Source organism: Coenobita brevimanus, chromosome 89 (genome assembly GCF_032717465.1).
Source record: "Coenobita brevimanus isolate Jiangsu-jjx chromosome 89, ASM3271746v2, whole genome shotgun sequence".
NCBI lineage: Eukaryota > Metazoa > Arthropoda > Malacostraca > Decapoda > Coenobitidae > Coenobita > Coenobita brevimanus.
The window spans coordinates 29,301,500-29,326,664 of NC_137042.1; the positions used below are offsets into that span (position 1 = coordinate 29,301,500).

A 25,165-nucleotide genomic window follows, 5' to 3' on the forward strand; every position below is an offset into this window, starting at 1 on the left:
AAGAAATAGGGAGAAAGGGTGAAAATGAAGTGATAATATTAAGAGCAGATAAAGATAGGTAAATGGCGAGATAAAAGAGAATATATGAGAAAGGAAGGGGGAGGAAGGGGAAGAGAAATTAAGAGAAGAGGCATGAGAAGAGGAGGAGGAGGAACTGGAAATAGAGGAGACGAAAGGAGGGGAGAGGAGACAAGGAAGAACTCGGATGGGAAGGGAGAAAAGGAAGAAGACAAGAGGAACGGGGAATAGGGAGAAGGGGTGATGACAGGGTGGAAAAGAAAGACTGAGAAGGAATTGTGTGTGTGTGTGTGTGTGTGTGTGTGTGTGTGTGTGTGTGTGTGTGTGTGTGTGTGTGTGTGTGTGAGAGAGAGAGAGAGAGAGAGAGAGAGAGAGAGAGAGAAACTGGTAATGTGAAAGAATGAATTTAAAACGTAGAGAACAGTTAAGACGATTAGGGAAGGACAGAATTAAACTGAACGAGACAAGGAGAAGGAGGAGGAGGAGGAGGAGGAGGAGGAGGAGGAGGAGGAGGAGGACACAATTAAAGTCCGCGAAGTTGTGAGCACGAAGAAAAAATAAACAATTGTTCGTGTGAGCGTAATAAGGACGTAAGAGCGAGAACTGTAATTCCTCTTCCTCCCCCTCCTCCTCCTCCTCCTGCCCTCGTCTCGGCGGGATGAGCTCAGGAGTGGATGAGATTAAGCTCCGTGTCTGGGATAAGTAAGTGGAGAGACAGAGTTATATAATTCTCACACAGACACTCTCCTGAGGATGCTCTCTCTCTCTGTCTCTCTCTCACACACACACACCTCCGCAAAACTTCCCCGCCCCCTGTCTCTTACATACACACACGCACCTAAGCATCTCTGTCTCTGTCTCTCTCTCGTATTTTACCTCACCAACCTGCAGTTTTCCCCCAACACACGACTTTTCTCACTCTGGCATCTTCTCCCTTCCATTCTCCTCCATCTTCCGCTTTCCTCTCTCGCTCTTTCGCCTGTCGCCTCTCTCTTAGAGTTCTCTGCCCCACCCCCCCACTCTCTCTCTCTCTCTCTCTCTCTCTCTCTAATACACATCCACCTTCCTCCACTCCTCTCCCCTGTCCCTTTTCCTCTTCGCTCTCTCTCTCTCTCTCTCATCCACTCACCTTCTCCCTACACTCATACCAGCTCTCTCACCCCATACGTCATTACTCCTCCTATACATTTCCAGTCCCCTCTCTATTCTTCATCCTACACCCTCACCCCCTTCACTTATTTCTCTCTCTCTCTCCCTCTCTTCCCTTTTTTATACTCCTTTGAACTCTTTTTTCCCCTCCCTTTTCCTCTGCAAGTTCTAAATATTTCATCGCCTTTATCTTGCATTTCATATATATTTTTTCATTATCCCTTTTTTATTCATACAAGTTCCTAAGTCTATAACACCAAAATTCTTCTTCACTTTTAATAATACCCAGTCTTCTGTTCTTCCATGCAGGCTCTCTGGATTTATTCATTAACTATCTCTTGCATTTTACATTCTTCACATCCTCTATGCATTTCCTTAGGTTAGTTGTGTTCATTTTTATCGCACATTTCTACAATCAATTTTCCCCTTTCCGTTTTTCTCTTATAAAAATCCAATGATGTACCTGACGAGGGAAGGAAAGGGGAAGGAAGGGGGTCGATGTCAGTGGTGAAGCTATCGAGGTCAACTGGAGGGTAAACTGGGGCCTGATGGTAGTATATGTTACCAAGAGGTGTGTGTGTGTGTGTGTGTGTGTGTGTGTGTGTGTGTGTGTGTGTGTGTGTGTGTGTGTGTGTGTGTGTGTGTGTGTGTGTGTGTGTGTGTGTGTGTGTGTGTGTGTGTGTGTGTGTGTGTGTGTGTGTGTGTGTGTGTGTGTGTGTGTGTGTGTGTGTGTGTGTGTGTGTGTGTGTGTGTGTGTGTGTGTGTGTGTGTGTGTGTGTGTGTGTGTGTGTGTGTGTGTGTGTGTGTGTGTGTGTGTGTGTGTGTGTGTGTGTGTGTGTGTGTGTGTGTGTGTGTGTGTGTGTGTAACCCGCTTCTGGGCGTCATCCGCTAAAGCAGGTAGTACCGAAAAATAAAAAAAATGCACATGCACCTTTTGTAGTCCTCAGCCTCTAATTTTCCACTTATTTCCCTCTAAAATCACATCCTATTTCGACGCCACATAATTTCACTTTCTACCTTTTTACGTGAATTTTAATTACCCATCAATTTTCTGCCATTTTTTTTTTTCTCCCCAATCCCGTCTCTTCCACAATCTGACATTCCACATTTCATCCCATTTTTCCCGAGTTTCCTAATACGATATAGTCATTTGCACTTCCCTTTCTTGTGCCTTACTTTTACCCCTCATATTTCATCCGGTCTCTTCGGCTTCTTATCTCACTGGCACCTTTATTTCCTTTCTTATCCCTGCGTGACAAGGGCAGGAGAGGACGAGGAGGAAGGGAAGGGAAGGGAAGGGAAAAGCAGGGCAGGGGGCGAAGAGGAAGTGCAGGAGAGGGCAGGCGGGTGAGGATGGCTTCAACGGCAAGAAGCTGAATAAACAGTCAATATAATAATTCCATCAGGTGAGAGATTGATAGGGAGAGAGGAACGGATGCCACTGACGGGGAAAAAAAAAAAATGTCGAATAAAGCGAGATAGTACTGCAAGGAATGGGATGCTAGGTTGCAAAGTGAAAGAGTATTGCAAAGGACGGGAAGACGAGTTAAAAAAGAGTGAGAAAGTACTGTGCGTGAAAGGAGGACAGGCTGCACAGAAGTGAAAAAGTATTGCAAGAAATGGGAAGGGATGCTGCAAAAGTGAGAAAACATTGCATGGAACGAGAAGACGGGATGCGAGAGAGTAAGATCCTATTGCTCTGGCCAGGTTTAAAAAAAAAAAAAAATGCATGTGAAAAAGAATTGCAATGAACTGGAAGGCAGGTTGAAAGAGCGAGAGAAGATGGCACTGGAGGAAAGAAAAGTTGCAGAGGATCGTGAGAAAAACTACCAATGGACGGGAAGACGCGTTGCAAAGGTGAGGAGGGATTGCGATAGAGGGGAGGAGGGGTTGCAAAGGTGAGGAGGGGTTGCAAAGGGGAGGAGGGGTTGCAAAGGTGAGGAGAGGTTGCAAAGGGGAGGAGGGGTTGCAAAGGGGAGGAGGGGTTGCAAAGGTGAGGAGGGGTTGCAAAGGTGAGGAGGGATTGTAACAGTGCGGAAGATACAGTAGGTTGCAGAAGACCGTGAGAAAAACCAGCAATGGACGGTAAGAGGGGGTTGCAAAGATGAGGAGGGATTGCAACAGAGGGGAAGAAAGGTGCAGAAGATTGACAAAAAGTTGCATTAGCCTCTTTAGCCCGAGGACGTCAGAGGATTACATTAAGCTTTGAAGGGGTTAATCAAGGCTGTGTCTATCCCCTCCAGTTCGAAAAGTCTCCCCTAAGCTGAATAAAATCGTCTGGAGAAAGCAGGAATAAAATATAAATGACGGAGAGAGAGAGAGAGAGAGATACTGGAGAGGCAGGAAGAGGCTGAAAAAGGTTGTAACTGCACAGAAACGTTGCAACAAAGATGAGAGACGCTAATTCTGTTGCTGCTGCTGTTGTTGATGATGATGATGATGATGATGAACAGGGGGTGGGGGCAGTTTGCTAAATGGGGAGGAATGGTTGCAACACACAAGGGAAATGGTTGCATCGAGAGGGAAGAGAGGATGTAGAGGAGGAAGAATGGTTGCAACAAGGAATAAAAAGGGATGCAACAAAGGGAAGAATGGTTGTTACAGAAGGAGGTTGCACAAAATGAATGTCTGCAACAGGGGGCACAGTTCACAGACAGGAGGGGAAAAATTACAAAGATGAAAGTGATGGTTACAGGAGGGGTTGCGACAATGAACTGATGAAATAGAAAAATTCTGCAACACTGCACAGTAAATATAATAGAGAGGAACTGGGTTGCAAAAGGAAGTTAGGAAAGCGTGCAATATGGAGGAAGAATGACCAAAACGTGGAAGGGGAGAGGTTGCAACAGGGTGGAGAGAAGTTGCATAAAGGTGGAGAAGTTGCAACAGGAGGGAGAACGCGCACCAGGGTCGAGAGAAGTTGCAACAGGGTGGAGAAGTTGCAACAGGAGGGAGAACGCGCACCAGGGTCGAGAGAAGTTGCAACAGGGTGGAGAAGTTGCAACAGGAGAGAGGCGTTGCAACTGGGCGGAGAGAAGTTGCAACACGGTGGAGAGGAGAGGGAAGGATGCAGCACAGGGAATGGTTGCAAAGGGGAAGGTAAAACGTTGCAACAGGAAAGGTGGCAGACTGCAAAACGGTGATTGGAAGGGTGCAACAGGGTAGGTGGAGAGTTGCAACAGAATATAAGTGTTGCAACAGGGAAAAACATTGAGAGGTACACGGGATAATGTGCAAAGATGTGAGAACAGGTATCAGGAGAGGGAGAGAGAGATTACAACAGTGGAAAAAACCTTGCAACAGGGAGGGGAACGACTGCAACAAAGGCAGACAGGTTGCAACAAGGGGAGATGGTCTGCAAGAGATCAGAAAAACAACCGATGCATCAGTATAATTATTGCATTACTAGTCTCAATTATCTTGCTACGGGGCGAGATAGTCTCCAATGCTTCATCTGCACATTTTAACACATTTGCATAATTAATCACAAAACAAACGAACACTAGCAGAATACATTATGATTATTAACTCCATTCTTTTATACGTAATGCGTCCTAATGCGCTTGGGATCTCGAAATGGAAGAATATTAAATGTGTCTTTCTTTTATTCAATTTTCTTTCCTTCTTCATCGTCGTCGTCATCATCATCATCACCACCTTCTTCCTCCTCCTCCTGCTACACCTTTTCTTCTTGTGTTTTTCGTCTTTGGTTCTTTTTTTCTTTGAATGTAAATAAAAGCTGATGTTATTTTTACCTTATTCTTGCTACCTCCAGACGATTTTATTCAGACCAAGACTGGCTTCTCGTAAGGAAGGGGGTTTGAAGCAACTGCCGTCAACCCCTCCATTAAGATAGCTATATTCTCTCTCTCTCTCTCTCTCTCTCTCTCTCTCTATGTAAGGGTCGGTAGCAAAAACTAAATACATCACAGTACTGAAGGAAAATATGGTCTGCCTTAAGCTCAATAATATCGTTTAACAGTAGCAATAAACAAAGGAGAGAGAGAGAGAGAGAGAGAGAGAGAGAGAGAGAGAGAGAGAGAGAGAGAGAGAGAGAGAGAGAACCAAAACATATAAAATGTAAATAAATGAAAACAAACAGAAATAAATGAAATAAATTGAGGGGTCACTGTAGCGTCCTAATGTTTTGCAAAAGGTAATTATAATTTTCCGCTCTCTAAGACGCACACACCTTGAGCTACATAGGCTGTGTGTGTGTGTGTGTGTGTGTGAGAGAGAGAGAGAGAGAGAGAGAGAGAGAGAGAGAGAGAGAGAGAGAGAGAGAGAGAGAGAGAGAGAGAATATTATACTTAAGGCAGACGGAGCGTGGGACAATGGGGAATGAAATGTAGAAGTAGCGGCGTATTAAGGAAGAGTGAGGTGTGGGTGGAGGTGGGTGGGTGAATAGGTGGGTGGATCTGGGTGGAGTGGGTGCAGGAAAGACCGGGTGGATGTGAAGGAGAGTGGACGTGGGTGGAGTGGGTGCAGGAAAGACTGGGTGAATGTGGGTGGAGTGAGTGGGTTGTGTGGGTGGGTGGATTGGTGGGCGCTGGCAAAACTGGGTGGATGTGAAGGTGGGTGGAACTGAGTGGGTGAAAAGGAGGATGGGAATGAGAGGCTCAGAAATATAAATGAGAGTAGAAGGGTGAGGGAGAGTGGGCGAATACGCACGGGGACTGAGGGGTGGGTGGATAAACAAAAGGATGCTGAGGCAGTGGTGGATGTCAGTGCGAGTGGATATGTGGATTTTCAGGTGGGTGGAAATGAAAGCGAGTGGATATGAAAGAGAGGTTCGGTGAGAGTTGTTATAGAAAGTGGCTGAGTGAAAGACGAAGAAGTGATAAAATTAACATACAAAAGTGACTGAACACAGGCTAACAAAAGCAGACTGAGTAGAGACTAAACACAAAACATACATGAGAATACTTAGGTGTGGTAAGGAAAATGAGTCGCTGAAGAAAAGACGCTGGGATATAGAAAAAGACGCTAAACTATGGAAAATGAGTCGCCATGGAAAAGGGGCTACGACGTGTCCTTTACTGACGACACTAAAGCTAACAAAGTGAGTGAAAGACGACAATAAAGCTAACAAAGTGAGTGAAATCAATTTGTGCAATGTCACTCACTGTCTTCTCCACCTTCATGCACACAGCCACTCCATCAATCACACGCTTTATCGCTACTCACACACACACATACACACACACACACAGTCTCTCTCTCTCTCTCTCTCTGCGGTGGACAGTTATGGTGGATGCTGGCAGTGTGTCCTTTCATATGGTAATAATTATATAACTGTACCCTGTCCGTTCATGACTGTGACATAGAGGTACACACACACACACACACACACACACACACACACACACACACACACACACACACACACACACACACACACAACTCATCTCGACATCTTGCTCTTTCTCTGCCTCTTTCACATCATCTCTGGGTTGCCACACCTTTTTCCTGGTTGTCCATCCAATATCTGCTCTATGAAGGACGTGACCAGCCCTCATCAATTTATGTTTTTTAATTCTTGTAATTCGTACTTGGCCATGAGAAGGAAGGATTAAAACCGCTACCACTCTCTCAGAATACAGTCCAGTCATGAACTAGGTCAAAGAAAGCATAAAAAAACACAGAAACCTTTTAATTACTCGGCCACTCTCTGTCCCCAACTCACTCACACTCCTGCCATCAATTATGAAGACGAATGAGAGAGTGAGGGGTGACTTTTAATGTGATTCCGCGGTGGTGAGGCTTCGTTTGCATGGATTGGTGGCTGCCTCGAAGGGTGCGTTAATGTCCTTACGCACTTTACATACTTTCTCTCTCTCTCTCTCTCTCTCTCTCTCTCCATGTACATGGCCGTCTCCTTGTGTACCTATGTATGTATGTATACACATGTATGTATGTATGCATGTATGTATGTATGTAAAGCCTATATGCACGCGTCTGAATGAAGGCAAGATGCTGACTACCTGTACTGTGGGTCTCCCTGGAAACTGACCCAAACAAACCAAACCAATTAAGCTCCCTTGTTAGCCCACGCCAACAACGACAATGCATATGAAATTACGGATCACAGTGCACAGTACGCTGGGAAATTGGCTGGCAATCATTCTCTCTCTCTCTCTCTCTCTCTTTCTCTCTCTCTCTCTCCACTTCATCACATTCTACCTGTCAGCTGCCGTGCAATATATTGTCATTAACCAGTGACGAGGAGGGTAATCAGTGTGTGAATGGGCTACCAGTCATCATCATCATCGTCACCGTCATCATCATCACCAATCTTCTTCTTTTCCTCCTCCTCCTCCTCCTCCTCATCATCATCATCATCATCAACAAGAGAAAAATATTACTAATAATACTGGGCATATTTTTAAATGCAAGACGTGTCATATTTTTAAATGCAAGACGTGTGTGTGTGTGTGTGTGTGTGTGTGTGTGTGTGTGTGTGTGTGTGTGTGTGTGTGTGTGTGTGTGTGTGTGTGTGTGTGTGTGTGTGTGTGTGTGTGTGTGTGTTTGTTGCCTCGGACGTACACGCAGACTGGCCCTTGATAACACACGACAGCAAAGAGACGGGGATAAGCAGAGCGGCACAGATGAACACAGGGATTGGCAAAGGCAGAGGACGGCAGAGTAACAGAGAATAGCAGATGAACGCAGAACAGGGCAGCAGAGGAACAGAAATCAGAGAATGGTGGAGTGGAAGGACAGAGACGGAGCAAATGGGAAGCGAGGGGTAGAAAGCATGGGGAAAAAAAAAATGACAAAGTAGAAAGAGGGAAAAAAGGTGATTAGGGGTCGAAACAGAGACGCTCGGGGGAGAGCGGAGGGGGAGGGATGGAACAGACAGGGTGGGGAGAGCAAGAAGGGGTACATGAGGGTGGGTAGGTGGGTGGGTGGGGGGAAGGCAGAGCAGGAAGGAAGACTGCTATTTTCTGTTCCATCAACTTCATCTTCTTGACCTAAAATCTTCTCCTCATACTAACCACCCTGTTAAAAATAATTGCAGTAAATAAATAAAACGTGGCGTGTGAGTCATTAGCCTGAGTGTTATTGGAGTGAGGAAGCTCGGTGGGACTGAAGATGGAAGGGGAGGTGGGGAGAAGGAGTAAGATTGAGAAGGAAAGGAAGAATATCACTATTTTTTTGTTGTTGTTTTACTCAACGCATCTTCTTGACCAAACCTCACCTACTGCACCGCCTTGACCATTCATCATCATCATCATCATCATCAACTTTTTGCCACGAAAGAATGGGGCGAAGTTTCTAGTAATCACTCTCCAAAAAAGGGAATCACAGGTGCATGAGGGAGTACTATATGAAGCGGAGTTAAGGGGTTTCAAAGGGGGGTGGAGGAAGAATCATTAGAAGGGGAGGCAGAGGGACAGAAAAGGAGGGGGTCAGCGTGTGCCTATCGACTACGCGGGGGTTATTATGGCAGATAGTCACTTCTAGCTACGAGTGAAACTTGTCGAGCCTCCATCTAAGTCTCCATCTATACTGCAGGGTGGAGACGGTGGTGATTTGAGGAAGACGAGGAGAGGGGGAGAGACAGGAGAACGAAGGAAAGAGACGGGGAAAGGCTGATGATGATGATGATGAAGATGAGAACAGAACGAAGGACAGAGACGGTGAAAAACTGAGGAGGAGGACAGGAGACACGTGAGGAATGGAGGGCAGGAGAGCGGGAAGGGGGGAGGGGGGCGAAGGGAGATATGACCAGGGGGGGAGAGGCGCGAAGGGAGATATGACAAGGGGGGAGGGGCAGGCCACAGGGGCAGAGACAGGACAGGAGGGAAGGAGGGAGGGGGAGGACTGAACAGAAGGAGATAGGAAGCTCAACCTGGGAGCCATTACCCTAAGTGTTATCGGGCGGAGGTGGACATTAAAACAAGGACAGGAAATGGAGGAGAAGGGAGGGGTGTAAGAAAGGGGAGGGGAGAAGAAGGGGAGACAAAAGTAAAGCAAGGTGAGGGAGAAGGGAAGGGAGAACAAGGTAAGGAAGGGGGCAAAAGAGGGAGAGGGGGGCCGGGGAAGGTTGCAGGGAGGGTCACTGGGATGAGAAAGAGGGGGGTTTCAGGGGATGGGGGAGAGTGGGAATCTTGAAGAGGGTGGGGCGAATTAAGAGTGAGCACAGGGGAGGGGGAAGGGGTAGGAGGAGAAGGTTGCGAGCAGAGAGATGGGGGGACAGGGAAGGGGGGGGGGATTCTAAGAGGAGCAAGAGTGGATGACAGTGGGTGGGAGGGGGTAGGAAGCCAGGTAAAGGAAGGGGGGGAGAGAAGGGGGGAGGGGAGGGAAGAGGAATCTGGATTGGAAAACATTTATAGAGATCAGCATCATGTCTATTACAATAAGAGTACAAAATCTCAAAAGAATACAGGAGCTTAGGTTTACTTTACCCTACTCAGGCTACCAAAGATACATTATAAGGGGAGGGGAAGGGAGGGGAGGGGAGGGGCGACAACAAAGGAGGGGGGCACGAGATCAGATGAAGGGGGTGGGTGGGACTGTCCGGGGGAGGAGGTAGGAGGGAACAGAGGAGGAAAACAGGAAGTAAGATGAAGGAGAGGGGAAAAGAAATGGAATAAAAGTAAGGAAAAATAAAGGAAGAAAGGAAGATAAAAAAGGGAAGGGAATAGAAGAAAAAAATTCGTTAAAAATAAAATGCAGAAGGAAGTGATGATGCGTCGAAAGGAAAGGACGGTAAGGAAAGAAAAGGAAAAACAAACAGGAAAATGAAAAAAGGAAAGACAATGAAGGAAAGCAGAATGGAGAACGAAAAAAGGAAGGGAAATTGGAAGAATGAAAAGCCTGAGAGAGAAAAATACGCAATGGGGAGTAATGAAAAAAAAAATGACGAGAAAACAAGAAGACGAGAATAATAAGGAAGAATGACTAAGAGTACAGTACAAAGAGAAAAATACAGAGAAACGAGGAAGTAGAAGCAGGGCAGGTGAGCAAGTACAGGTGCATTGTGATTTAAGCTGTTACGAGAAATACATCGAAAGGGTTTGGCCATGGAGAGAGAGAATGGGGGATGAGAGACTGAGGAGAAGGCCAAGGAAAGGAAGAAAAGAGGGAAAATGATTAATAAGGGACAGAAAATGCAGAAGATTGATCCTGTTCCATGACACCATAAAATTACAACTTTCCGCAACTTTATCGGCAAATTTCTATGATAATCAGGTCAAAATTCAATATTGCAAAAGTTTATCATCACATTCCAGGAGGTCAAGTTTTAATCAAGAAAAAATCTCTACAATCTTTCCTCGTTTTAAAGATGAAATATTAAATGGTTTTCTTGACAAGTGAGTTTTGATGCTCTCTCTCTCTCTCTCCATGGACACAGCGTCAAGGCTCCTCTCGTCCTCCAAAATGATAAAATTAATAGTTATAAAGTCATAAACTTCCAAAAAATTAATATAGCTGCTCCTGACGAATTTAATTATGAGTAACGTTCCGAAATTAAGTACATTTTATCATTTATTTTCATTTTAACGCCGGTGAGGATAATGATCGGAGTGGGGAGGGTAATGGGGTGGGAGGCGAGGAAGGAAGGTGAGGAGAAGAAGGTGGGATAAGGGGGAGGATCTTGGAGTGAGGGGAGGGTGATAAGGGAGGGGAGCGTAGTGGGGTGGATGTGGCGGGAGGGAAGTTAAGTGAAGAGGAAGATGCAGAGGGGAGGGTGGAGGAGTGAGGAAGGGAAGGGGGTGTGAGAGGAGGAAGGTGGAATAAGAAGAAGGGAGCGTGGAGAAGTGAGGAGGGGAAGGGAGTGTGCCGAGAGGGTGGTAGGTATGAGGGGAAATGGTGGGTAGGGACTGAGGGGAGGAAGGTGGAGTGAAAGATGGCAGGGTGAGGGGTGGAAAGATTACTTCACCCTTCCCCATTGCTCCACCACAACCTCCACCATCACGCAATCAAACAAGCCAGGAGACACAGGAAAGGAGAAAGTCTATATACTCGTAAGTCTCTATTACCCTGGTTAATTTTTCAAGAACCTTCAACCATCGACCTTGAAAAGAAAACCCACGCAAATCCTAAACTTGACATCACGTACAAATCATACCATCATCATCACCATCATCATCATCATCATCATCATCAATCTCACCATCATCATCACTGTATCTTAAAACTGCGCTCCCTGGAACAATTAAAAAAAAAAAAAAAGAAGCTTCTCAACTCCAGCAAAGTGAATTAATGAAAGAGAAAAACTGACAAATTTCTGAAGTGCCGCCTCTGCTTCTCGCTCTCTGCCCGGCTAACTTCGGTAAGTGCTTTAAAAGTCTTCATCAAGGCCCATCTCAGGCATTATCCTCTGCTTTTTGTTTGGCAGATAGTTGTGTGTGTGTGTGTGTGTGTGTGAGTAGCCTACTTTACACTAAACTCTCAATTATTATCAGGCACAGTAAATTCTCAATCATTATCAGAAACAAGAAATTCTATATAAAACAGCACAAACAGAAGCAATTAACTGTCCTCTGACCATTCGGGAAATTCCTCCCTTGAATATTTTCGTCCAACTCTGGCACAAACTAAACAACCCTTTCCCTGATGCCCAGCTGTCCTCCTACGTACCATACACCTCCACAGCTGCATTGTTTACCTGACATTTCACGGGTCGACATTCACCTGTGTTCACCTCCAACGTTCCACTAATTTTTCCAGGTAACACAAGGGCATCGGGGAGCGGCCAGAACTTAACAATTTCCAACTGCACGACTTATAAATACATATCTTATCCCCGAACGACTTCTTGAAATTCCCGTCCTCAGAGCGGCAGTCCCCCACCAAATTGTAATTCGCAGTAATTTAAATATCGATATGTAACTATTTATACAGTATATTTTGTGAATGTGGAGGACAGCCATTGAGATATGAAAATGTTTTGTTGCTCAGTTTCGTTTTCTTCTCTCCCCACTCACGGTGATCTATCTATCTGTGTCTATCTACCTCTATCTATCCATCCGTCCATCTATCTATCTATCTATCTATCCATCCACCTGTCCATCCAACCACCTATCTATCTGTATCACTATCTATCTATCTATATCTATGTATCATCTATCATGACTGACATCCTGACACACATTCACGTTTGATATGATGTCAACACTGTAGTCAGCTGATTTTAGGACCCAAGTTACATTAAATAAAATAAAAATAAAAAATAAATCGCCACGGAGAAGAAAAACAAAAAAGATGAGGAAAGCGGTGAAGAGCAGCCGGACATTCATTTCTCTCTCTCTCTCAATTCCCAAGTTGCCCACGCATCTGTCACACGCGCAATTCATTTCCCAACCGGTCTACGTTTTCCCCTCAGCGCTACCAAACGCCAGAAATACTGCCGCTGTTTTGGCGAGCGCTGTGTCGGGAATAAGTTGTCACGGATTTATTATTATTATTATTATTATTATTAGGTACAGCGTATATGATTTTGAAGGCCAAGCTACAGGAATTTACGAGATAACTTACGTGGGAATTTACGAGAACTTGCGTGGGAATTTACAAGGGTAATTACGCGGGCATTTACCAGCATTTCTGAACTAATATCTCGAGTGATTTTTAGGATACCATAATTTCGTGTTTTTTCTGCTTTTTTTTTTTTTATTATTTACCACTAGATAATTAGGTTTAGTTAATGGCTTGGGAAGGGAGAGTGTATAGTGGAAAGAAAAATGTAAATATATATGTTTTGGGGTGTTTGTTTTTCCAGTCAGTCTATCGTCCTTAAAATCCTTGCTCTCTCGCTCAACCCCTCCCAATCCTATTTTCGTGCCCCCACCAAACCCACACATCACCACCACTAACACCACCAGCCACTATCGCCACCACTAACACCACCAACCACTACCACCACCACCACCACTAACACCACCAACCACTACCACCACCACTGACACCACCACCACAAATCAACCTAGCATGCAACACCATCAAACTCACCTCCCACGAGCACCAATCTCACGCCACCACCACCAGCTACTTCCAGACGATTATATTCAGCTGAGGAGGGCGCCGCTGTGCTGGAAGGGTTATTAAGGACATATCAAAGTCCTCAAGTTCGAAAAGCCTCTCCTCAAGCTGAATAAAATCGTCTTACTCGTCTAGGGGTAATGAGGAAAACAGAAAAAGAACGTCGTCGGCCGGAAGGGATGTTAATTGATTTTTTCCATCATTTTCTGCCTATGATGTTGCCCTTTTTATTTAATTATTTATTTATTTATTTTTATTATTATTATTATTATTATTATTATTATTTTTGAGAGAGAGAGAGAGAGAGAGAGAGAGAGAGAGAGAGAGAGAGAGAGAGAGAGAATCCAAATACAGTCATTTCTCCGTATTGATATCCAAAAACCAAAAAAATAATTCAACAAAAATAAGCTGCAGGTGTAAAAAAAAAAAAAAAAAAAAAAAAAAAAGTATTTTGCTTTGCGACAGGTGCGTTGAGGTTTGACCCGAAACTCAACAGGTGAGATGTGGGAGTGCTGGTGGTTACGCCCTCCCTATATGCAAGAGGGAGAGGGGCAGAGGAAGGGGGAGAGAGGAGAGGGAATGGAAGGGGGAGAGGGACAAAAAAGGTGGGGACGGACAAGGGGGAAGGGGAAAGAGGGAGGAGGAGAGATGAATCGAAAGGGAGAAGAAGCGGGATTGAGGGAGGGAGGAGGAAAGGGAGAAAGGAAGAATGGAAGGGGATGATACAGGTTGAGGGTGAAGGTAAGGGAGAAGTAAAGGCAGTGAGAGAAGAAGGCGGAGGGAGAAGAAGAAAGGAGGAGGACAAGATGAAAGGAAGAATTTTTAGAGAGTGGGAGAGGGGAGAGAACAATGTTTGTCTTCAGGTTATAAACAAGCCTTTAAGGAGGGGAGGGGAGGGGAAGGGCGAGACAAAGAGAGATGGGAATAGACGGGGGCAGAAAGGGTGAAATGAGAGAAGGGAAGGGGAGGGTGGGGGTAAGGATGGGGGGTGAAAGAATGTGTAGGTGAGAGAGGTGGGGGGAGAAACAGTGTGTGGGTGAGGGAGGTGGGGGGGAGTAAGGAACAGGGGGAGAGGTGTGGATGAGAGAGGGACACACACCACCACAAGCCCACAACAGACCTGTACCAACCCCTCCCACCAACACACACACACACACACACACACACACACACACACACACACACACACACACACACATACAAAATTCGGCTATCAAAAATTAAATGCTTCTAAACTAGTCATACCGATTAAACTTTTACAAGAATCTAAAAGTAAAATTTGTTTATCGCTTTCTGGGGCAGGCGGGGTTACTGATTAAAGAATAATTAATTTATAAAAGCAAGCAGTGAATACGTTTAGCAGAATGACGCTTTTTTTCAGCTTATTTTTGCTAACTCCGGACGATTTTATTCAGCTTCGGGGAGACCTCTCATAGTGCGGAGGCTAGAAACATCCCCTAATAACCCTTTAAGTACGATCACCTGATATATTTGCATCCTCCTACCCCAGACGATTTTATTCATCTCAGCAGACAGCCATGGTAGCGAGATGGGGGTTATAATATACGCTTATTTTGATTTACTTTCCCTTCTAAAAATGATCCAGACAATTTAAACCCCATATAACATCTAATAAATTCCTTCAGTATGAGCCCGTCTTTTTCCATTTTTGCTTTCAGTTGAGGAGTCGTCTGGTGGTACGGAATTAAGGAAAGCACTATTTTCAAACCCCAAGTAAAAAAATATCATCTAAAATCATCTGAAAATAGAAAAAAAAAAGGTTTAAAAAAGCGTTCTCGAATTGAAATGGTTTATATTTGATTTTCCCAGCGGCCTGCACCTGTCCATCAGTGCCAGGTGGGCTATTAAATACAGGACAGTGGGTAGAGTCTTTTTGGTGCATATTTCTCTCTCTCTCTCAGCAGTATCCCTATATGCTACACAAATGCAGTTATTCATCTCCCCCTCTCTCTCTCTCTCTCTCTCACACACACACACACACACACACACACACACACACACACACACACACACACACACAGATTTTCTAAAGTTGGAGAAGAAAAATGCCAACTTTCGACACTTCGCAGCTTCACCAGCACAATTCCCTGTTAAATGCATTGGGACTAACTTTGCCTTCCTCTTCCTATCCGATTCCGGGTTTAGGCTACACAGTCCGTTCCCTGAAGCCCAGAAGTCTTACCACGCAACTGTAGTGTCGAGTTTTCATTAGTGAGCTTGGGTGACTTTTTTTTGTGTGTGGGTAGGGGTGAGGCTGTGGAAGAGGAGGGGGTGAATTGGTGGGGAAGAGAGTGAGGGAAGAGGAAGGTGACGGGGTGAAAGAGAGGGAAGGGGAGGGGGTAAATGGAAGGAGGAGGAGAATGGGAAGAGATGAGAGCACAAGAGGTGGTAGGGCGTGAAAGTGAGGGGAATAAGAGGTGAGACGGGGAAGTGAAATAGAAGGAGAATGGGGTGAGGAGGTGAAATACGAGAAGGCGAAAGATGGAGGGGTGGAACGGGGTGTGAGAGCGTGGGGAGAAAGTGAGAGGAGGGAGAAAAAGAGAGAGGAAGGGGAGGTGATAGGGGAGGGATGAGTCAGGGAGAGAGAAAGAGGGAGGGAGAAGGGGGACAGTGACAGCGCATCCGATAAAACACTCTCAACTTATTCAACCAAATCCACTAAACAAAAACGCATCAAAAAAAAAAAAAAAATCCCCGAACACACACACACACACACACACACACACACACACACACACACAAATGGGAGCAATGAAACCCCCAAATCCAGAGTCAACCATTTCAATTCCGGAAAATTAGCCAGACAAAAAACAGAGAGAAAGTTAACCACCAGTAGCAACATTTTCAGGCCAATCTGCATGAGAGAGAGAGAGAGAGAGAGAGAGAGAGAGAGAGAGAGAGAGAGAAATATGGGGAGCTTACTGAAACCTAAACAGGCTATGATGCTAAAACACACACACACACACACACACACACACACACACACACACACACACACACACACACACCTGTATTCATTACCACTGATTGCTTTAATATCCATAAATTCCAGGGAACCAATAAAAATGTGCATAATTTTTCCTCCGCAACAAAAAACCCAACGCAATAACTCAACACTGTATAAAAAGCATAAAGTGGTGGAGGACTGACAGACAGGGGTAGAGGATCCATTTTGCTGGGTTCTATGATGCTTTACTTACAGCTGTTTCTCGATTTTATTCCTCTCGAAAGTGCTGGAGAGGTGCCTTCGCGTGGTGGCACTGAGGGACGTACAGCATAATATAATAAGAGAAGTTAGACAGCCTTCCAAGCCACCTAACTTACCCCTCTACAGGTCTGCCACTGCATCATGGCTACTCAGTAAGTACAAGTGTAAAATAAATAAATAAGCATGTAATGAGGAAAAAAAAAATATATAAACTAAGTATCCTAGCTAGTCAATGAACGGTGAAAGTCCTGTCATAAGATCAAAAATTCACCGAGACCTTTTTTTTCTACCAGGCTTTCTTAAGTCTTATGAGGAAGCTCGGTACGACGAAATATTACCAAAAGCAATGCCATTTCAAGATGTTTTTCCATTAACACACGAACAGACAAGTGGAGAGTAGACGCAAAAAATCTAATTCCACAAAAAGAATCTAATTCCGTGTATCTGGGGTAAAAATATACACTGGTCGCCGCAAATGAAAGAATTCTGGTGGGTAAGCTAATTCAGGTGACGTGATGAGCGCTGCGCCACCCACACCTGGCAGCTAATTCACCGCTTTGTACACCACAGCTACACATTCTCAGCTTTGTACACCACAGCAACTCATTCTCAACTTTGTACACCACAGCTACACATTCTCAGCTTTGTACATCACAGCTACACATTCTCAGCTTTGTACACCACAGCTACACATTCTCAGCTTTGTACACCACAGCAACACATTCTCAGCTTTGTACACCACAGCTACACATTCTCAACTTTGTACACCACAGCTACACATTCTCAGCTTTGTACATCACAGATACACATTTTCAGCTTTGTGCACCACAGCTACATGTTCTCAGCTTTGTACATCACAGATACACATTCTCAACTTTGTACACCACAGCTACATGTTCTCAGCTTTGTACACCACAGCTCTGTACATCGCAGCTACACATCACCGCTTTGTACATCACAGCTACACATTCTCAGCTACACTCTGAGAGCCACCGATGTAAAAACCAGCGGTATTTTAGAGATTCCACCAATATTATGAAGAAATTCTATGGATTTTACCTGTATTATAGTAACAATTTTGAGATTTCGTTAATTTTCTTCCAATACTCTGGAAACTACACAACTGTGGGGATATACTTGAGGTTTTGTCAATACTCTAGCGACAACAAGGCGATTTAGTTAATACGAACATTCTAATGACCTTCCTGAGGCCATATTAACATTTTATCAACAATCTAGAAATATTACTATCCCCGCAACTTACTAGAAAACATATCAGCATTCTTAGCGGTATTCTAGTCATCAATATTCCACCGATATACAAGAAGATACATCATTCTAGCGATATTCTGGTCATCAATAATCCACCGATATACCGAAAAACCGATATACCAGAAAACATATAAACATTCCAGCGGTATTCTAGTCATCAATATTCCACCGATATACGAGGAAATATATCAGCATTCACGCAATACTTTATATCATTTAACGTCTTACAATTTCAAGAGTTTTATTTACCACAAGACACTATATCATTTACATTAGACCGGACGACTCAGCACATACAGGAAAACCACCTTGAAAAATTCTCTGAAGCGGGTGTGCGACTGAGCGAAGGATATCTCACAGACTTCCACTCTCATTTCTCCCTTTTTCGTGTCCCCTTTCTTCTTAGCCTCCTGAGAATTGCGTTTGGGATTTCTACGTCTCGGCCTCTGCGTAAATCACTCAGGTTGAGATTTTTTTTCTTTCGTTTCAATCCTCATGATGGGTGAGGTGAGGTGTGTGTGTGTCTCTGTGTGTGTGTGTGTGTGTGTGTGTGTGTGTGTGTGTGTGTGTGTGTGTGTGTGTGTGTGTGTGTGTGATTTGAACCTCTGGCCTGGGATCAACTCTCAGCACTCGGGATGATTACATGGCGTGAAGGGTGGTTTGATGTTACGCTATGTTTTTCCAGGTCTGCTGTGCTGTGCTATGCTATGCTGCGCTATGAAGTGCTGAGCTGTTCCATGTTGGGCTATCCTATGTTACATTACACCCACACACACACCCACACCTTCCCCACATACCCATCCACCCACATACACCAACACACACTCGTGGGGGCATCAGTGTATAGTATCATGGAAATTAAAAGTGAATATTCATAAAATTCATATTATTACTTTGACGGTCTGGCCATGCATTTTCATACCGTCAGGCGTAACCAATATAGACACCGCCATTTTTCACTCTCATTTTTTTTTTCCGTCATGTGTCTTTTTCCTGATATATCTTTTTTCTTTATGTATTTCCTCTCATGTGTGTTTTTCTCCTCACATATCTTTTCCTCCAAATTTATCGTTTTTTCTTATGAATTTTCTTCTCACGCATCTCTCTCTCTCTCTCCTGGTGGCCGGTCCTGTTGGGGGAACATAAGAGGATCCCACCCGCTATTATGCAGGGGATCAGCGCTGGGAGAGGGGGGTTTGGGAGGCTGAGTGGGGGGGGAGATAGGAGAGAGAAGGGGTAGGGGGAGGGAGAGGGGGATGGTTCTGTTAGGGAGAGAGAGGTAAAGGCGGGGGATAGGACTGGCTGAGTGAGGAAGAGAAGGGAGGTGGAAGGCTAAGTTGAGGTGCGACTGAAGTGAGAGAGGTGATAGGGTGCATGGGGAAGCGAGTGGGGAAGGAGACAACTGAGTGGGGAAGAAGGAACTAAAAGGGGAAGAGGGACAGGTCAAGTGAGAGGAAGACTGAGGGGAGGAAGGGGAAATTGAAAGGAGAAGAGGGACAGGTCAAGTGAGAGGAAGACTGAGGGGAGGAAGGGGAAATTGAAAGGAGAAGAGGGGAAGCCGTGCGGAGCGAGAGATGAGTGGGGAAAGAGCAAATGAAAGGGGGAAAAAGGAGGATGGAGTGGAGGCTGAGAAGGAGAAGAGGTTGAGGAGGAGGATTCTGGTGAGGGAGAGGGAGCTGGGAGGGGAAACTGAGGGGGGCTGGGAGGAGGGGAGACTGGGGGAGGGGAGGAGGCGGGAAAAGTGAGAGGTAAGGAGACTGAGATGAGTGAGAAGAGATTGTGAAGGGAGGAGACACTAGAAGGGGGGGAGGGGGAGATGGAAGAGGGAGAAAAATGGAGAGGAGAGGAAGCAGGTGGGAATGAGGAAAGACTGGAAAGATGGAAAGAGAGATAGGATGGGGGTGGGGTAAGACTGGAGAAGACTGGGTTGGGGTTAGGAAGCTCGGGAGGGGAGGAAGAAGGTGAGGGGAGGAGGGAACTGGGGAGGAGGGGGAGAAGGAGCTAGGGAGGGGGAGAGGAGGTTTGAGGAAGGGGAGTGGAAGCTTGGGGAGAAGGGGGGAGAGGAGGCTTGGGGGAGGAGATGAGAGCAAGACTTGAGAGCGACATAAGCACTTTCAAGGTCTCTCATTGCCAGTTTCCGGCCTCTCCAAGATTTCCACACGACCCAAAAATTAATAATCGCAGTATACATTAAGATTATGGTCTCTCCAAAATTACCTAAGCTCGAAATTAAATCAAGGGACGTTAATTTTCAGCCACAAGGTGCAGGGACAAAAATAAGGTACTTGGAGAGAGGCAGAAAGCATGATTTGTGGCTCTGAATAATGGAGTGGGGGACATAACAGAATACACATGCATTACGAGGTGGTGGGCCCGTATTTTCGATCACAAAGGAGACTCCCTATCACCTCCTCCTCGGCGATTTATTTTTTGGATCCGACTGCTTAATATCGCTTTATACCTTATTTATGCAAAGAATGGCGATATTAAAATGACTTAAGCAAAATGAATCACTTAGGAAGAGGTGTTTGGGAGCTTCCTTGGCCGACGAGAATACGTGCCCTTGTAAATGCATGTAAAAGGCAATTCAATGTGAGAGATCTATAACAAGCGAGTGGTGATGCAATCGGGGTAAACCGCAAAACAATTATCCAGTTCCGAACGTGTAAATAAAGGCGCTTTGGAGCAGATCACAATAAATGAAAGTTAAGAGAATGAATGAGTGTGAGTATGTGTGTTTAATCCTGCTCATGAGGGTGACAATGACCTGGTATAAAATATAATTACGTTTTCCAAAGAGAAGGTGGGATGATCCTGGCTCGTTCATCCTTTACAAAACACACACACACACACACACACACACACACACACACACACACACACACACACACTAAAAATATAATAAAAAACTGAAATTACTGAGCCATAACATACTTTGCTAGGAAAAAATATCAACAGAAAAAGAGGAGGACCAGGGCAGGAGAAAGAGGACAATGTATCAAGAGGAAACGAGGAGGAGCACAGCGAGAGACAGGCAAATATATCAAGAGGGATGAGAAAGACTAAAGCAAAGAAATATATGAAGAGGAAAGGCGCAAAATCACCCAAGGAAAAAGAGGAATATATGAAGAGGGACGAGGGGCACTACAAAAGAAAAACAAAGCAGGGAAGAGAAGGACCACTGCAAGAAAGAGAGTAAAGGGAAAGAAAAAAAGGGGAAAATTATACAGAAAATAGTCTAATAGAAAGAAAACCTGGGTAAAGAAGAGAGGAAAAATTACAAACATGAGGGATGAAGAGAGGGTAATAAGGAAGAAAAAACTGGAAGGGAAAAAGGAAGATAAAAGGAGTCTAACTGAGAGAAAACATCAGAGGGAAAGAAAGAGAGGAAATAATATAAACATGAAAGTCATGCTAAAATAAACAGTGAAATTGTCGAGGGGATAATAAATCTTGGGGAAGGAAAAAAAAAGAGAGGAAAAAACAGACTGGAAATTAGCCTAATGAAGAGAAAACCCGAGGGTAAGTGAGAGAGAGAAAGAATATAAACAGAGATGAACAGGAGGGCAAGAATGTGTGTTTAATTAAGAAAGCTCAAGAATATCACAGGACTCATCACGAAGGGAAGGTGGAGAGCAGGGTGGGCTAGGAGGGGGGTTGAGGGATTAGGGGCGAAGGGACAGGATGCGGTATAAGGGATGATGAGGTGGCGAGGAAGAATGAAGGCATGTGTGAGAAGTGTGAGGGATGAAATATAAGGTCGTGGCACAATAGGTGAGGAAGTGTGCGAGGTGCTGTAAGTATGAGATGTGAGGTATGAGGCAGGAATAGGAAGGGGCAGTGTGAGGGGTAGGGAGGAAAGGTGTCAGTGATCAGGTGTAAGCGGTGTAAGGGGTAAGGAAGGTTGAGGAAATTATAAGAGAGTGGTAAGGGATGAGGAAATGAGTGATACGTTTTGGGTATGAGGTATGAAGATGGAGTATGAGGGAGGAATTTGAGGGGACGGGAAGGATAAGGAGAGGTGAGGTGCAGAAGGAGTGGGGGATAGGGAAGGGTAAGGCGTGAAGGATAAGGTGTGAGGGATAAGGAGGGGTGAGTAAATGTGCGAGAGGTGAGGCCCTAAGAAGAGATGAAGATGACTCCCTGAAGCAGCAGACAAGGAGATGAGATGAGATATGAGGGTAATGGCGGGGAGAGAAGGGGAGATGGGGATGAGGGAGGAGGTGTGGGGAGAGGGGTGAGCGTGTGATGGCTGATGGGCGAGTGTGATGGACGGGGGACAGACTCGAGATGGGTAGACGATTACACGACGACGGTAGGGAAAAATTATACATATGAAAACACACACACACACACATAAAAAAAAAAAGGATAAACATATAAATTGCAGGTGTGCCTCAGTTGCAAGGTGGACTTAGTGGTCTGTGAGAATGTTAAGGCGGCCTCACTTAAGTCACAGCAGCACGCCAGTCCTCCTTTGAAGACGGTACGCCGTGTTGTGTGACCTCTTTAAGGCGGGTCAAGGGCGCCGCAGAGGAGTGAGGGGAGGGGGAAGGAAGAGGAGAGAGGGAAGGGGAAAAAGGAAAGGTTCGTGGGGAATGTAGGTAAGACGGGTTTGGGGACAGAGAAGGGGGAGAGAGAGAAGGGAAAGAGCAGGTGGTGAGAAAGGGAACAGCGAGAGACAAGGTAGGAAGAAATAAGAGTGGAAGAACCAAGTGAGGGAAGGAGATGGGAGAGAAAAGGGAGGGGGATGACCAAGGGGAGGGTGAGGAATGAGAGGGGGGAGAGAGATGTAAGATGGCGGAAGTGCAGAGACAGGAGGGAGGGAGAGAAAGGAGAGGGACGCGAGTGTGGAATGGGAGAGGGTTAGTGAAGGTAGCGTGGGGAAGGAGGGGGAAGTTCTAGAATGAGGAGGGGAGGGTAGGAGAGTGTGGAGATGGGAAGAGGAGGTGAGGAATGGGACAGACTGGGAGGGAGGAGGATGGTGGGCAGAGAGAGAGAGTGAGAGAAGAGTAGGAGAGGGATGTTGCATAATCACATCCCACGTCAGATCAAGCGCTGAGAGAAGGGTGAGAAGCATGCAGGGTGTTTGGCAAAGAGAAGTGAGAGGGGTGAGAAAGAGGGGTGAGAGGGAGGTGTGAGAGTGTAGTGAAGCTTGTGAGTGGTGTGGCATGGAGGAAGGTGTGGAAAGGTGTGACGAGGCTGTTACGGGTCCAGCAGGTGTGTGGGAATGTGTGGAAGGTTTGAAAGTGTCAGAAGATGTGTGGGGTCTGGCAGGTGTGTGGGAAGATGTAGGGGATTTGACAAATGTGTGGGATGGTGTATGGGGATTTGACAGGTGTGTGGGAAGGTGTATGGGGATTTGACAGGTGTGTGGGAAGGTGTATGGGGATTTGACAGGTGTGTGGGAAGGTGTGGGGGGATCTGACAGGTGTGTGGGAAGAGGCACAGGGATTTGACAGGTGTGTGGGAGGGGTATGAGGGAGTCGTGAGGGGATTGAAAGTTAAGTGGAAAGGCGTGTTGGAGCGTCATCGTGTTCTGAGAGGTCTAGAGTGTGTGGAAGGGTATGGAAATGTGGGTATGAGACGGTGTGAAGTATTTGTGAGGTGTCTAACAGGTGTTAAGTGATTTTGAAGGGTCTGAAAAATGCAAGAGGGTATGATGGGACGGTGTAAAGACAGAATAGCGTTGTCTGACTTGTAGCCCTATGTTCCTTGTCATGTTATGTCGAGAGAGAGAGAGAGAGAGCGAGAGAGAGAGAGAGAGAGAGAGAGAGAGAGAGAGAGAGAGAGAGAGAGAGAGAGAGAGAGAGAGAGAGTCATAGGTCAAAGGTCAGCAGATGGGGACAGATATGAGATAAAAGATGAGGATTTGGCAAGCGAGTGAGGTCAGGGGTTGAGAAAGAGAAAATCAAAATATCATAACTTTAAAATCTTTTATATTCGTTAACAGTCCACATTCACACTAATATATATTTTTAACATTTTTCTATTAATTTTAGTTTAGTTTTTCGAATGTTCAAAGACAATCTATGGGAAAGAGAATCTATGGGTAGGACATAAAATTGTAGCACTGTCTTCTCCTTCTAAGGTACGACACGTGAAATAAGCTCAAAGGGACGAAAATCAACGCCAAATTAAGGTAAAATCATCAAATACGACAAAAACACAACAACATGAAAAACAATATAATAAAAAGTAATGATCATCACAGGTTTATACGTGCCAAAATATTAATGTACGCCCACTACTAATTATAAACGCGCTATCCTTACCATATTACAATAGGGCTGGTGGGAATTAGTGTCCAAACAAATGCATTGGGCGCTTAAGAGGACAATACATCTGTTGGTAAGTGGTTTATGGGCTACTATATGCTGGGAACGGACTCTGAAAACCATGTACAGGAAAGGTGTATAAAACAGAACAAATAACACACACACACACACACACACAATATAACCAAGATGAATGTGCGCTCCTTAATCCTAACATCTGCCTACTAGGATTTCATCAGGTGCTTATCTAAACAGGCTAATATGAAGGTGAGTCCACAGGAGGGGGTGGGGGGAGGTAAACAGGGAGAAGCAGGGACGGAGAAGGAGGGAAAGGGGGTCGGGATGCGGGCCATGAAAGGCAACAGGAGGCGAGAGGGAAGGAGTGGGAGGTGGTCACAAGGGTACAGTATCTACACAGCTGCACTTAGTTTACAGCATCTGTTTTCACGCCCTTTCGCTGTTTACGATGCATTTACCGTACATATTTTAGCAGGGAATATGAGAAATTCTGACAGTCGACCCATTAACTTTTCGGTACGATGACGTCTTTTCGACCTGGCTGCAACCGAACGATGTTATTCACCTTCAGGAAGATTTTTTTTTTTGTAGAAGGCGACGATGTAGGCTGTATCTACCCTATCTACCCCCCTCCCCGTTCGAAAATATTCCTTAATCTGAATTAAATCGTCTGAAGATGGAACAAACTGAGAGAGAGAGAGAGAGAGAGAGAGAGAGAGAGAGAGAGAGAGAGAGAATGTCCCTTGCAGTGAACGTTTTAAAACTACCTTAATTACTGCTCTGGCTAATAATCAATAACCTATCCTCTTCAGGTAAACGCTACACGACTCAGCTTACGGGAATCATAAAATCGCCAGGTAAAGAAAGAGAAACTTGCTTCACACTGCAAAATACCCTAAAATAAAAAGGGTAACGAAGGGGATGGTAAAGAAAACTATATATCTGGATGTCTTTTGTTGAGTGAGAGGGCTGTTGTGGCGAGTGAGAGGGCTGGGGTGGGGGAGATAGCGTGTGTGTGTGTGTGTGTGTGTGTGTGTGTGTGTGTGTGTGTGTGTGTGTGTGTGTGTGTGTGTGTGTGTGTGTGTGTGTGTGTGTGTGTGTGTGTGTGTGATATGGTGCGTAACAGTATGAGTGGAAGAGAGTGGATTGGATATAACTAGAGCAGAAACAAGTGAAATGGAATGGAGTGGAGTGGAGTGGAGTGGAGTGAGGT

At 45.3% G+C, this 25,165-nt stretch overlaps 1 protein-coding gene across 1 annotated transcript in view; it reads right to left on the bottom strand.

Annotated features, from left to right (window-relative positions):
• Positions 1 to 16,527, bottom strand: part of LOC145411432 (calcitonin gene-related peptide type 1 receptor-like) — a 58,682-nt gene extending 42,155 nt beyond the window's left edge. Inside the window, exon 1 of the mRNA XM_080281472.1 lies at positions 16,501 to 16,527. Within this exon, the coding sequence (XP_080137598.1) occupies positions 16,501 to 16,527 (27 nt within the window). The remainder of the gene's footprint in view (positions 1 to 16,500) is intronic.
• Positions 16,528 to 25,165: the final 8,638 nt, after the last annotated feature.